Source organism: Callionymus lyra, chromosome 11 (assembly GCF_982586985.1).
Source record: "Callionymus lyra chromosome 11, fCalLyr1.hap1.1, whole genome shotgun sequence".
NCBI classification, from domain to species: domain Eukaryota; kingdom Metazoa; phylum Chordata; class Actinopteri; order Syngnathiformes; family Callionymidae; genus Callionymus; species Callionymus lyra.
The window spans coordinates 26,052,515-26,068,562 of record NC_141828.1 but is presented as its reverse complement, the minus strand read 5'-3'; the positions used below and the strand labels follow the sequence as shown (position 1 = coordinate 26,068,562).

General features: G+C 35.9%; 1 protein-coding gene across 1 annotated transcript; it reads left to right on the top strand.

The window, feature by feature from the left end:
* Nucleotides 1-1,330: 1,330 nt before the first annotated feature.
* bmp5 (bone morphogenetic protein 5) lies at nucleotides 1,331-12,633 on the top strand. The gene is made up of 7 exons (XM_087802996.1): nucleotides 1,331-1,885; nucleotides 6,492-6,684; nucleotides 9,667-9,815; nucleotides 10,458-10,655; nucleotides 12,133-12,209; nucleotides 12,269-12,379; nucleotides 12,439-12,633. Exons 1-7 carry the CDS (start codon nucleotides 1,435-1,437, stop codon nucleotides 12,586-12,588), a joined length of 1,329 nt encoding a protein of 442 aa, XP_087659122.1. The 5' UTR covers nucleotides 1,331-1,434; the 3' UTR covers nucleotides 12,589-12,633.
* The last annotated feature ends 3,415 nt before the right edge of the window (nucleotides 12,634-16,048 follow it).

The following is a 16,048-nucleotide window of genomic DNA, read 5'->3' as shown; positions in this document are numbered from 1 at the left end:
GAATTCATACATACATCCATCCACTCATATATCCATTCATATAACCAACCATCCATCCACCCACTCGTAAATCCATCCATCCATCATTTTATCCATCCATCCATCCATCCATCCATCATTTCACTCCAATCCATCAAAATATTAATCATCCCCTAATTGATTGAATTCATTAATCCATAATCCATAACTAATCAATCCATCCATTACCTCATCCATCCACACATCAATCCATCATCCATCCATCCATCCATCCACTCATCCATCAATCCATCCACTCATCCATCATCCATCCATCCATCCACTCATCCATCAATCCATCTATGTTTCCACTCAAACGCCATCCATCTACTCATCAATCCATCCATCCTTCCATCCATCTCCGACCGCTCTTTCATGATCAAGTGGTGGGGGCAGCAGGTGGAGCAAAGAGTTCCAGATTTTTAATTTCTCTAGAAACTACTTCCAGAACACTTAGGTGTAAATAACACTAAATTAAAAATATAGACTTTAATCTCGTTATAACATTTGATTACGAGATTATAGGCGTATATATTTATTATGAGATTAAAGTCGTTCATATTACATTTATTTCAAGATTTAAGTTCATGTTATATATATAATTTAATCAATATAATGAATTTATTTTTGGAATGAATATAATGCCTATAATATATACATCTTTAATTATGTAAGAAACGTAATAAACGACTTTAATCTTGGGTTTTTGTTTTTTTCATAGGTGGCCCTAATAAACACTCGAATTAACACATCATAACTAAGATGAGGAACACAGGCATGACTGTTTGAATCGTCATTTTAAAGGTCAATATTTAATAATAATAATAAAATCAACTTTGAACGAGGAACCTCAAGTACACTGAACGCACACTGGGTGGTGCCAACATCTCTCCACTGTCCTGAAGGCAACTTCGTTGGCCTGAACTTCTGATAATAACTTGGACATGTCGATGATGTTGGTGAATAAACGTCCACATGTGTCTAGTTTACTCATTTGTTTGTGACTCGTCAGTGACGTCATCGCTGAACCATCATTAGTTTTGTGTTTTCTCTCTCCCAGTGACATAGGAAGTCACTGTAAAGTCTGAGCGAACTTCAGTAAGTCGAGGTGATTCACAGCCTCTTTATTCTTCCTCCGCTCGGCTCAGGATCTCACATTTCAAGTGTCTCCACTTACACGCGCGTCATGGGAGCAGAGCTGGAGGAGGACGAGGTGGGACCGTCTCTGAGGGACCCTGCAGGACGTTCAGGGGTGTCCACGACCCCGAGGGGCGTACCTTCTCCCCAGCCCTGGGATGAGGGTCACCAGTCCTCCAAGAGTCTCGAGGTGTTCCTCTGCTGCGCGCACAGGAGACACACGTGGGCCTGCCTTTGTCTTCCACCCAGAAATGTAGCTTGGACCCCCGACCCGCCAGGATGAACCGAGCGGTACTTGGACTCGCTTGGACCTACTTGAGCCTCCTCTCGTGCGCGCACTGCGGTTTGACTGACAACCACGTGCACTCCAGCTTCATCTACCGAAGGTTGCGCAACCACGAGCGCAAGGAGATCCAGCGGGAGATCCTGTCCATCCTGGGTCTGCCCCACAGACCCAGACCCTTCTCGCCCGGCAAGCAGGCGTCCTCCGCGCCGCTCTTCATGCTCGACCTCTACAACGCCATGGCGCTGGACGAGGATGGAGGCAAGGGGGTCCGGGCTCAGGGGCACTCCAGGAAGGGCCACTACAGTGTCCAGCACGGGTACTCGCGCGTGGCGCAGTCGTACCGAGCGGCCCCCTTGCTCATGGGTCACGGCCCCGCGCTCACCTCTGCGCACGACACCAACGTCCTCAATGACGCGGACATGGTGATGAGTTTTGTCAACTTGGGTGAGTGTAGACACAACACACAAAGGTGATTTATTGGATCACATTTACTGTTTCCAAATACTGAGTGGCTCAGAGTACAATATCTTTTCAAACACAGTGTCAAATATTGACAGTATAATAAAAGGAAACACACCTAAATATTTTATAAAGGTGTCCTATTGCTCAAGTGTACAACAAGAGATACTTGGAATAGAATCTACATCAAATATACATTAAAACTGCTCTATAATGATAATGATAAAAAATAACCTTATCTGTGGACATGAACATTTTAATATTTGAATTGTTTTGAAAAATCTAGAGCTTTTTCAGGAATCCAATTTTTATAAAACATTCAATACAAAAAATGGCGGAATAATCTGGTTGTATTGTGATATCCACATACTTTAATGTTGTTTTAGGAAATTTAAGTATATTTGGTGCTTTATTTCTCAAGACATCATTTTGAATTGAATATACCTTTAAATTTGAAGAGTGAGAAAAATGTGTTGCCAATTTTGTAAACACACCATTGGCTTTTTTTTGAAGTGTCAGTACAGAAAAATAATGAAATAAAACACAAAATAAACAATAGAAAGACAGAACCAAAAAGGACATAAAAACCTTGTTTTCCGTATATTCGGTCTTTATCCATCACAATTAAGATTATGACTTATTACAGCTTTATAATCTTTTTCAACACTTTTCCTGTGCTGACAAAGGGATTTTGTCATTTTATTCTACACATTTGAACCTGTTCTGAAAAATATTAAAACAAAATCATTTTGTAGCTTTCTCTGACATTATGTTTTCACTTGTAATGTTGTAAGATAGTCGGCCTCTTAGTGTGGTTGATAGGTGAAAGGAAAAAAAAACAAAAGTCTCATGAGGAAAATACATTTTTATATTGTCATTATTTTGACATGATTTAGAGCCCTGTTCTCTTTGTCAGAAATCCACAAAGACAAAGGTAAACAGTTGTCACATTTCTATAGTGCAATTACAAGACATTGTTAATGACATCTTTCTGAAAAATGTACTTCACACGCTATAAAGTTGTTGTTTTTCCTCACGATTTAGGATAAACTCATTATTTGTACATAATAATGTAGTGTTTCTGTTATTAGCTTTAGTGTACTTTGTCTGTGCAACAATTTGCTGTCATTATTTTAGTTGACACACAACAAGTGTTTTTTTTCAAAAAAAAATAAAATAGGATAGAGTAGAAATACAACTTTTCATGTCATTTTCATTAGTTTCTAAGTCAAAGTAAAATACAAACTGGTGCTGAAGGGATGCAGTGTCTCAAGATATTCATTATTTTTATTATTTTGGACATAAGCTAGAGCTTTTTTTTTTTTTAAAGATCCAGACATTATAAAAATACACAACCCAATATTGTGATATCCAGTGACTTTGATCAAATATATGTATAAATAATATAAATGTATGTTTAATTAACACATGTGTTCATATTTCCAACATTTAAACAACATCCTGCTTTATTAACATGATGAGTAAATAATTCAACAACAAATAAAACATTCTGACTCTGTGACCACTTTTGTTTCAGGAATACAAGGCACTGCTGCCATTTGTGTGGAAGATAAATAGATCGTATTCCGAATTATATAACAATAAATAAGATTAAACAACATTTACATTTTAACACTAAAGATAAAGATGATGTTTGGAAAAGTAAACGCTGATAAAGATTTATCTTCTGATGATAAAAAAGGAAAATTAATCTACATTTTACTTATCAATATAGTGATTTAAATTGATCAACAGACTAAAAAAAAATTCTAGAAGGTATTGTACAGTTAACTTTGGGACTCAACATGACTCTAATATAATCTTATATGAACAAAGTGTTGTTGTTTTGTTTGTAGTTACTAAACTCCTCCTCAGCCAATCAACATATCTGTTTGAATTTGTTCTGCTTTCCATTTAAAAACAGTTAATCTGTATAATTATTATGTTTGTTCAGTAGCTGTAACCTTTGACCCTGCAGTTCAGAGCAAACTTATCTGATGACTGTCTGACCTTGAGAAAATTGGTCTTAATGACTTCCTGTTCTTAAAAGTGGGAGTGATGTTGACTGACGCCTGTTTGCCTCGAGAGACTTTCAAACACAGGCTTGAGTTCAATATTAAGACACAGAGAACAAGAGAAGGTTTTTAAGGTCTGGGACAAAAGAATGAAGTGTTGTCAGGTTGTGTCGTCTATTTCCTTATTAAGCACTCAAACACAACGAGTGAATTCTCAGGTAGTGAGTTTGGAAGTGCTTCACCTTCAGCCCATCTGGTTCCACTCAGCAGCGTGGCCCGCTTGTTCGCTGTCAGCCTTGAAGGCTCTGGTTCTGGTGACTCTCAATGGAGTGTTCAATGGGGCTCTGTCTTTATTACTGTATTCCCAAATATAGCCAGTGACCTCAAGTGTGTCCCAAACACTGATGTCTCACACAGCTTTACTGCAGACTTTTTTGTTTATCTGTGACTCATCCTCATTGTCACGTGACTCTTACTTTGATCTCAAAGAAGCTCCTGCTCCTTTCCTTCTTAATGGACCACGGCCCGTGAGTAAAGTCACTCTTGACCTCTTGACATTCAAGTGTTAAGTCTTCACAGACGCTTTCTTTCCCCTGATAATATATCTGACCGTGATATCATGGATGGAAGCGTCGCCTCTTCTCTTGCCTCCATCACGCTCGAATGTCATTTTTAATCGGTCAACTTGATACAGTTAATAAAATTGCTTAACTGGAAAACGTTTAAATTTACAGTCTTATACATTTGTTTTATTATTCCAACAAATTTACATTTATATATTAGAATCCAAATTACAAATGTTTTTACAAAGGCTCAGAAACAAATGAAAAAAAGTCTTAAAAGTCTTAAAACCAAATTTACCGAATCAATGCACTACCAAGACACATTTACAAATTCTTGAAACAAACGTATTAAAAACTAATTTACAAACAAATGTATAGTCTTGAATACAAATAAATAAAGTTAATAAAGGCTTGAAACAAATTAGCAAATCCTTATAACAAAATGAAAAACAAATATACAAAGTTCTGATACACGTTTGCAAAGTCTAAAGTGACAAGTAATTGACAAACAACTTAAAGGAATTTACAAACTATTGACAAAAATGTCAACACACATTTCCAACTCATGAATAAAAATTAAAAACTCTTGACACAGAAAAAAAACGTACAATCTTTTTTACAAAACTTTTAGTTAAGTAATTGTAAATGTCCTTAAAAGGTTTATCTTTCTATAGTTTATGTTTTATAAACTACAGAAAGACATTCAAAAACTTTCATGAGACGTCTCATTAGTTTGAAAATGCATTTGTAATATTTGTAATTTAGTTTTTATAGTTTCTTAATGTTGTCTTGACTTCCCAGTATGGCTCCAGTGATATACTGATCTCATGATACCATTCGATTTGCTACATATTCAGCTCACAATATCATACGATTTTTATATATTTTGATCAGAACCAAACAATTTTGGGGTACACTGAATTTTAGTGACAGCTTGAAATTGTTCCACTCTCTTTTGGTTGAATAAATAGAACTGAAAGACAAAATATGTTAAAAGCAGCTGTGGTCAACTGTATCCTCTTGTCCTCAGTCATTGCCAGGATCTCACAGGATATTATTGTTCCTTGAGCTGCTGAAAACATTATGACTGCTATAATCTTTCGTAAAACAAAAAATGAACAAACGTTGGGAATATTTGCATGTTATTTGTCTGTAAAAAACATTTATTTACTTTATACGCACTTCATTCAGATATAAAACATATATATATATATATATATATATATATATATACATAGCAGGTATGTTGTCTATTATTTGAAGAAAAAAAAGTTGGTTAGCATGTCATTTACGGGAATATAAGTTTTTTAGCATGTAATTTACAGGGATATAAGTTTGTTAGCATGTAATTCCTAAGGAACAGAAGTTTTCTAGCATGTTAAGCAAAGAATGATACATTTTTTAACATGAAATTCACAAGAAAAATAACTTTGTTAGTATGAAATTCATAAGAAAATAGGTTTGTTAGCATGAAAGACTCAAGATAAATACGTTTTTTGGCACGTAATTCATAATAAAAATAAGTAATTAATAAAAACAAGTTAAGCAGTCGCAATCAGCGCAAACTTGATTGGTTTAAAGTGATTGAAATGGCGGGTCCAGAATGAGGTCACAAGGTAATCACATGACATTGAAGAATCCTGTCTCGTCTCTCATCTCGCAGGAGACGCAGAAGAAAGTGTCTTTAATTGAAATCAGCCTGTTTTTCTAAACTGACAGCCCATTCATCACGGCCGGAGAATGCAGTTGGGCACACAGTAGAGGGCCTGTCTGGGAAACGCTACCTGTACTCACTTGACTGATTTAATGAACTGGAAAGTGCTTTTGTTGGGAGTCAAAATGTTTGGATTGGACCTGGAATGTAAAGGAAGATGTGATAAATGAGTCTTTTTTTTCTCTGCATTCACGCTGATATAGTTCTTTTGAGCAACACATAGTTCAGGAGGTGAAGTCATGTTTTGTGGTTACTTCAGAGAAACATAAAAAAGAATAACAACCCCCCCTCCTCTCCAGTGGAGAAGGACAAAGATTTCTCACACCAGCGGAGACACTACAAGGAGTTCCGCTTCGACCTGACGCAGATTCCTGACGGCGAGGCGGTCACGGCAGCCGAGTTTCGGATCTACAAGGACCGCAGTCATTCCCGCTATGAAAACGTAACGCTGAAGGTCAGCATCTATCAAGTCATCAAGGAATTCCAAAACAAGTAAGTTTAATCAAACACTTGCTTTAACATGTTGATCAGATACAAATACCTTGATCTTGAAAATACTCACGGACAAGAAAACCAGAACCAGCGTGTGAGGATTCAATCATTTTAATCATTAATAATTTTAACAGAAGTCAGATTGTAAAGGTACCAACTTCAATCATCAAGAACTAAATATAAATACTTTCACGAGAAAAACTTTCATCACTGAAAAAGTGATATTGCCACAACAAAATTGAAAAATATATATTCCAATGGAAACTTCTGGAAAAATGATCTCCTAAGATGTAGAAGAAAGCTGCAGAAACAAGGTACGTCACATTCATCACTTCCGCAAAATACGAGTTTATTTCACATTAAGGAACATCAGCAAAAGATTTCTAAAGTCAGTTAACTGTAAACAATCAGTTGTGTAGTTTAATACAATATCAACATTTGACAACCAAAGTAGTAGGAAGGATTATAATAGTAGTCAACATTGTTATAAACAAGGATTTATTTTTCCACGGCCGAACTACTTTATTTACGAGGGAAAATGAAGCTATTATCTCTATCTAGTAAATCTCCTTAGAAATATTAAGAAACATTTAAAAGGCGGTTGACGGAAGTATATTCAAAGTGGTACTCCTGTACAAGATTTAGCTTCAAGAAAGAAATATTAGCTTGATGGACCCTACACTTTTGAAATGACTAGATTGAAATAAATCATTTATTTATTTCAAGCAAATTTTGAAGCTTTTAAACAATTGTAGTCTAACGTAGACATTTGTTGTTTGTTTGTTTAAACATCATACACATACACATTTTGAACCATACACAATTTTCAACTATTATCAAACAATTTTCACCTGTAATGAAATATTTTTTAACTGTAGTCAAACAATTATCAACTGTAATCAAACAATATTAAAACCATAATCAAACACTATTCAACTGTAATCAATTGATGTTAAACGACAAAATCGTTTAAACTCATTTAAAGAAATAGGTAATTAATAATTAATTATAAAAAAAAAAACTTACTTCAAGAACAATTTTTGTTGTTTTGTTTGTTTCTGAGGAAACATTTCAAAGTGAACATTTGAATCTGTGGCTCTTCAGTCACACCAGCTCTCAAATATAGTTCCTGGATAAAGTCAACTCCATTAGTGTGTTGGCCACTTCTAAAGGCCCATCAGCCGTCACTCATCCTGCCGTGTCTGAGCTGGCCCGGTCCCAGATGAGTCCACAAGGGCCCGGGTTAGAGTGCTCTGGGGGAGGGGGGGCTCCCTCTGTGGCTCTGGTGGTTACTCTCATGCCTGCCACCTTCTTGTCTTAACAATATTCCAGAAGTTGAAAGTATGACATAGCTGAATACACAAGGGTGCACTCAGACGTGGGCCCACATTTGGTTTCCTAAAATATGTGTGTGTGTGATTGTAGGGGAGATACGGCCCCCTTTGGGCCCTCAAAAGTCAGGTCAGGAGGGAAGGGGGGCAGCTTAAACACTTTGTTTGGATAGTTTGTTTAAGTGGATTAATGCCGTCTCAGATTCATAGTTTTCTGTTGATTTTATTCAGGGAGTAGATAAAAATGAAAGTATAAAAAAACAACAACTGCAGGAGCGAAAGAAGAGAGTTTTTGAAATTAAGGAAATAAGCCTTATTTTATACATATTAAATATTGTATTCATCATTCGTCAAAAATATACATATTAGAATATTCATCAGGGACTTTTTTCCCTCTTGTCCTCCCTTTTCTGTTAATCTGATGGAGTTGACCTCCATTCTACAGGTTAGTAGTAGTGTTCATTTTCAAGGCATTTTTTTAAACAATGTTTCACAACTAAAACGGTTTTTAACCTTGCTTCTGTTCGCGATTCTCTATTTTTTCTCTTCTTCTTTTCTTCTATGTGTTCTTTTCTTCTATGTAAGCAAGTTTTGATGGTCCACTGCCACAAGCTTAATTCAAATAACAATTCATAATAAAATAAAAATGTAAAAAGATTAAAATAAAATACATACAAATATCTGTCACTATTTGTACCAATCTAACCAACATCCTTATGCCTACATTAAAAATTATTAATTTACTTTTTTTGCCCCACGCTATATATCTTTTATTCTTTCTTTTTTTTCTTTGTCTGTGCTGAAATTCAACTCCATCTTCTTGTGGCTATAACCTGCTGAAGACAGGAAAAGTACCTCTAACCTCTGATATTTATAGGTTTTTAACTCATATTATGAGATTTAATACCTTCTAGAAAAACACGGATGACGACGTCGGACGAACATTTCCGCTCTTGGTTGTGAAAGTTCTTTGGTGCCATAAGTAAAATATCACAGGATGTACGTTTAATGTTCTACATTTCAAGAAGGAAGTCGAGCTGTACAAGGAGCTCCACATGACTTTTATTATGCATGTAATAAATGCATGAATAATTCTGCTCCATATGGACGACGGCTGTTTTCAACCAGAAACATTAAACTACAGAATCTGCATTTGACCTGAAGGAGATTCGAGTTTGGATTTTTGTTTTGCCACTTTGTGTGAGAACTACTTTGATATACAGTATGGAAGTATATCGATGACGTTACCTTTTTATTGAATTGTTTTTTGTTAGTTTTTTTAAGCATTGAATAATATTTATTCCATAATTGGCTTTTTAAAGGTGTAACACTTTTTTTATTTAATAATTTATTCAAAAAAATATACATTTTAATGTTGATTTTGTTTTTACATAGAGTTTGATTCAAATTTATTAAAACATACTTTTTTGTATTTGTTTTTTTAAATAATGGAGTTAAACATTTTTTTATTTTCAATTAATGTATTTAACTTCAATATATTTTCATTCATAGCCTTTTAAACTAAATAAATATGTATAATAGTCCCACCAGACAATGTTGGATTTAAAAGGCTAAGAATTTAAAATAAATTGAAAAAAAATAAAACAGATTTTCAAAGACGTGTCTTTAACGCCTTTTATTTTTCCTGCAGGGATGCGGAGACGTTCCTGCTGGACTCCAAGAGGGTTCCAGCGTCAGATGGTGGCTGGATGGTGTTCGACATCACGGTGACGAGCAACCACTGGGTGATGAACCCACAGCAGAATCTAGGCCTTCAGCTCTGTGTGGAGACCATGGACGGTAGTTCTATTTTGTCTCATCTTAATTTAATCTTGATTTCGTCTGAGAAATTAACTTGGTATAAATTGTTAAACGAGTCAGAGCAGCTATTTTGAACTATGACGTCACACTGGCCATTAGTTTCTAATATTGTTTTTTTATTGTGAAAACCTTCTTTTTAATATGATTGGTCAAGCTCAAGTGGTCAACATAGATCAGACCTGGGGGAAAAATGTGGTCCTTTTCCCTCTTGATATATATACTGTATATATATACATCGTTTCTGATGTTCAGGTTTATTGAATTATTTGAACATAACTTAAAAGGAAGATAAATATGTATATTTTTTTAATTTTATTTCATGATTTCACAAATAATCTAGATTAAAATAAACAACAATAAATTGTATTATGAAAATTACTTTATTAATATGCCATTTAAATAATGAAAAGAACCAATAATTGTTATGATTATGAATTTAAGACAAAAGGAAGATAAATATACTCTGTAAATGTGTATCGATTCTCTGTTGATGATATATAAATATACATGTGTATATATATATATCATCTACATATATATATCAACAAATAATAATAATAACATATATATATATATTTATATATATATATGTTATTATTATATATTTTTTCCTTTGTGAAGGGCGGAGCATTAACAGCAAGTCTGCTGGGATGGTTGGAAGGAACGGGCCTCAGTCCAAGCAGCCTTTCTTAGTGGCGTTCTTCAAGGCCAGCGGTGTGTTGCTGCGCTCGGTCAGAGCTGCAGGCGGGAAGAAGAAGAACCACAATCGCAACAAATCTACGGGACCACAGGAGTCGTCTCGCGCTGCTAAAAGTGGAGGTCAGTGTTTTTATATCGTGGGATAGTTTGAAGCTCTCAGTTTTCTTTATGTTGCTGCTCTCAACTGTGGTCACCGACCGTGTGACCAAAAGAATAAGAGACAAGAGACTCTAATAACTTTTCTTTTTGAGATGAAATCAGCAGCTCACTCACTAGGAGAGACTCAGAGCAGAACCTCTGCTCTTCCACATGTACTCCAGTTGAGCTTCGTTTTAGAATGTTTCTTGGGCGACTGCCTTATGAGATGTTTCAGGCATCTCCAACTTGGAGGAAACCTTGGGTCAGACCCGATACATGTTGGAGATACTTTGTCTCCAGCTCAACTTCTGAGCACCTGGATGGATGGATGGATGGATGGATGAATGGATGGATGGATGGATGGATGGATGGATGGATGGATGGATGGATTGATGGATGGATGGATGGATGGATGGATGGATGGATGGATGGATGGATGGATGGATGGATGGATGGATGGATGGATGGATGGATGGATGGATGGATGGATGGATGGATGGATGGATGGATGGATGGATGGAAGGATGGATGGATGGATGGATGAGGTATGGCTGGATTTATGGATGGATGGATGGATGGATGGATGGATGGATGGATGGATGGATGGATGGATGGATGGATGGATGGATGGATGGATGGATGGATGGATGGATGGATGGATGGATGGATGGATGGATGGATGAGGGATGGATGAGGTATGGCTGGATTTATGGATGGATGGATGGATGGATGGATGGATGGATGGATGGATGGATGGATGGATGGATGGATGGATGGATGGAAGGATGGATGGATGGATGGATGAGGTATGGCTGGATTTATGGATGGATGGTTGGATGGATGGATGGATGGATGGATGGATGGATGGATGGATGGATGGATGGATGGATGGATGGATGGATGGATGGATGGATGGATGGATGGATGGATGGATGGATGGATGGATGGATGGATGGATGGATGGATGGATGAGGGATGGATGAGGTATGGCTGGATTTATGGATGGATGGATGGATGGATGGATGGATGGATGGATGGATGGATGGATGGATGGATGGATGGATGGGTGGATGGATGGATGGATGGATGGATGGATGGATGGATGGATGGATGGATGGATGGATGGATGGATGGATGGATGGATGGATGGATGGATGGATGGATGGATGGATGGATGGATGGATGGATGGATGGATGGATGGATGGATGGATGGATGGATGGATGGATGGATGAGGGATGGATGAGGGATGGATGAGGTATGGATGGATTTATGATTGATGGATGGATGGAATGATGATGGATGGATGAGGATGAGGGATGGATGGTGGATAGATCGATGGATGAAACAAAAACAATGAATGGATGGATGATGGATGGAATCATTTTCCTGATGGACCCTTGAATTCACACTAAAATGTTCTGTTTTAAATGTTAAGTGATGAAACTTTCCTCCTGCAGACTTCAACATGAGTGAACAGAAGCAGGCCTGCAAGAAACACGAGCTCTACGTCAGCTTCAGAGACTTGGGTTGGCAGGTGAGGAGATGCTTTGAAACTAAAAGTCTTGAATCTTCATGAGTCGTTCTTTACTCCAGGACTGGATCATCGCGCCCGAGGGTTATGCTGCATTCTACTGCGACGGCGAGTGCTCGTTCCCACTCAACGCACACATGAACGCCACGAATCACGCCATCGTGCAAACCCTGGTGAGTGAATCGTGGACCTCGTCTTCATGTTCGATCCTGAATGAAGCTTGTGTCTCCAGGTCCATCTCATGTTCCCCGATAATGTGCCAAAGCCGTGCTGTGCTCCGACCAAACTCAACGCCATATCCGTGCTGTACTTCGACGACAGCTCCAACGTCATCCTGAAAAAATACAGAAATATGGTGGTCAGGTCTTGTGGTTGCCATTAGTGACGCGTTTCCTGCCCGTTATGATGTACAGTATTATGTATATAAAGTTTATCAACTCTAATTTATTTCTTTTTCAAAGCAAAATAGCACTGAATATTTTGATATTTAAGTAGAAAATGTTTTGTTTGTCATTAATCACTTTGTGTCCGCTGGCATATACATGTGTGTATCTCCTGGAATTAAAGTCATTCTTGTCAGTATATTTTTGTTTGCTGAAGTTGTTTGTCTGCCTCATAATTAAAAAAAAAGAAGTAAAAGAAACATGTGTTGGGGTGTTCTCGTGTTTCATCTGGATCCTAGAGCGTAAAGATTATTTTGGTAAGGATCTGGCGCTACCACTTCATTCTTGATCCAGATGAATAAAAAAAAAAGGTTACCGGACGACAAAAGAAAAGTTTGAGCACTTTGGAGAGTTTAAGTAAAGACACTATTGGTCTATTGTGTAGATAGATAGACAGACAGACAGACAGACAGACAGACAGACAGATAGATAGACAGTTTAGATAGATAGATAGATAGATAGAAAGATAGATAGATAGATAGATAGATGGATGGATGGATGGATGGATGGATGGATGGATGGATGGATGGATGGATGGATGGATGGATGGATGGATGGATGGATGGATGGATGGATGGATGGATGGATGGATGGATGGACGGATGGATGGATGGATGGATGGATGGATGGATGGATGGATGGATGGATGGATGGATGGATGGATGGATGGATGGATGGATGGATGGATGGATAGATAGATTTCAATTATAATCAAACAACTTTCCACTATAATCAAACAATTTTAAATTATAATCCAACAATTTTCAACTATAATCAAACAACTTTCAACTATAATCAAACAATTTTAAATTATAATCAAACAATTTTTAACTATAATCAAACAATTTTAAATTATATCGAACAATTTTCAACTATAATCAAAGAACTTTCAACTATAATCAAACAATTTTAAATTATAATCAAACAATTTTTCCACTATAATCAAACAATTTTCAACTACAATCAAGCAATTTTCAACTATTATCAAACAATTTTCAACTATAATCAAACAATTTTCAACTATAATCAAACAATTTTCAACTATAATCAAACAATTTTCAACTATAATCAAACAATTTTCAACCGTTACACAATGTTGACTTTGTCCTTAGATCACAATGCCTGTCATGTGATCATTATGTGAGTCATGTGATCATTAGGTGAGTCATGTGATCATTATATGTGTCATGTGATCAGTATGTGTGTCATGTGATCATTATGTGAGTCATGTGATTATTATGTGAGTCATGTGATCATTAGGTTTGTCATGTGATTATTATGCATGTCATGTGATCATTATGTGTGTCATGTGATCAGTTTGAGTCATGTTATCATCATGTGAGTCACGTGATCATGTGATCATGTGCCCAAACCTTTAGAGTTTCTAAGAGGATCTGCAGGTGGTGACAGTGGGGAGAGTGGATTTGGCCGGTCAGTGACCTCTTAAAAAAAAGGGCTGATGGTTCAGCAGGGACACTCAAGCCTGCACTTGTGGACCTGGAGACGCTCGAAGAGACGAGATTGGGAGGAAAAGTGTTGTGTTGTCTGTAATAAATAAAGTGCCTGAATGTGTTCTCAAGCTGTTGCCACTCTTCACCATCATACCACATTGAATTTTCCACGTCTGGTTTTCCGTCAGGGCTGAGAAGTTTCTTCCAAGGGTTCTCTTGAGCAACAAACATTTGCAGTAGTCATACACAGGAAGTGTTTTTAAATGAAGTTGTATCACTAAATAAACACATTAATAACGTTGAGTTCAAACACTCTGATTTTCTTTTCTTAATTTCCACATTTGCCTGCAACAATATCAACATGTTTGCAGATGACACCTTCACCTCCACCTGACAAGGATGCTTACTTATCTTACTCTTACTCCTGATATACATTGACACATGTGTTTTACATATTTTGATTTACATACAATTACAACAAATGATTACAACACCATTTTATAAATGAACTGTTATCAAAATTTAATTTTTGAAGTTATCCAGGTTATTATTGATTAATATGATGAATGATAAATGTAAACTTCACAAATATTTACCTGATAATACTAAATCAACTAGACAACAATTTAATGAGTTTAATAAATTTTTGTACGTGTTATTTTTTCTGTTAGCCAAAAACAACAACAACTCAAAATGTATTAAGAAACGAACAAGGTACTGATACATTTTCTTTTTCTTTGAGTACCACCTGGATCCCAAAGGTTTTTGAAGGATCGTATAATTATTTTTGCAATTATTCTACTGCTTTCAGTAAAGAGAATATAGAATTGTCTTTTCAGACTAAAATAACAAAAAGTCATACGAAAATGTTTAATGAAAACACATACAGTAAGTCCTAGATAAAAAAATAGAATAATTAATTAAATCTGAGATAGTTTGTGTTACATTTTAAACACACTTAAGTTGCTGGTCAAGTCTAATCAATAACTAATGACTTAAGAGAAAAATATTTTTCTTCAGTCACAAACAAACAAGTGTTCCTCTCCTTGTGAGCAGAAAAAAAAACATACAATATACAAACAATATATCTTTTAATTTTCACCATTAGAACTCTTAAATGATGGGATGTGAGGGTCCGTCAAGCATGACGAAAGAAGGGGCAAAGAAAATTTTGTCTTTTTATGGAAATAAGGAAAATGACAGATTTTATTTGATCGTAATACATGCACAAACTAATACACGAAGCATGTAAAAAGATCATTAAATCAATTTATTCCATGGAATACTCCAAAAGATGAATAAAAAAAGGAAGACTAAGAAAATAATAGTTAAAAGTAGGAATGTGACAATAAATATGTACATTTTTGTCTGTATTTTATTTTACCTTGTTTAATGACACTTTAAACAGATGGTAAAAGAAAATCAAAGCTTTTATATATAAATGTACTTCCTTTCAACAAGGAATACTCAGAATAAAAGGATTTATGAACAGAAGAAAGACTAAAAATAAATAAAATTAAAAAAACAGACTATTGTTATTGACTTGTTCTTTATTTGATCCTCTTTAAAATCTTTGAAAGAGACACGGGAAACGCTGTAAATATAATAATAAGTCATGTTTATTTCAACAAGGAATACTCAGAGGATGAATAAAGAAGAAAGAAAGAAAAAAATCCCAAAAAAAGAGCAAAAGATTTATTTGAACTTTATTTCTAATTCTATTCTATCTTGTTTGAAGATGCTCTACACATATCATATTATAAACATGGAAAAAGCAAAAGAATAATGGTAGATCTGTTATATCAACAAGGAATATTCTGAAAAGTGATGTATAAAAAGAAGGAAAACCAAGAACATCATTTAAAACAAGTAAAATAATACAAATTTGAAATTTATTTTATCATGGTTTAAGACCCTCTGTATGAATCGTTAAAGATAAACCAACAAA

Excerpts from the sequence above, each read along its gene's own strand:
- bmp5 (XM_087802996.1), top strand. The coding sequence starts at position 1,435 with ATGAACCGAGCGGTACTTGGACTCGCTTGGACCTACTTGAGCCTCCTC. Across the intron at positions 9,816-10,457 it reads CTGTGTGGAGACCATGGACG|GGCGGAGCATTAACAGCAAG; the intron begins GTAGTTCTATTT and ends TCCTTTGTGAAG. Across the intron at positions 12,210-12,268 it reads TCAGAGACTTGGGTTGGCAG|GACTGGATCATCGCGCCCGA; the intron begins GTGAGGAGATGC and ends TCTTTACTCCAG.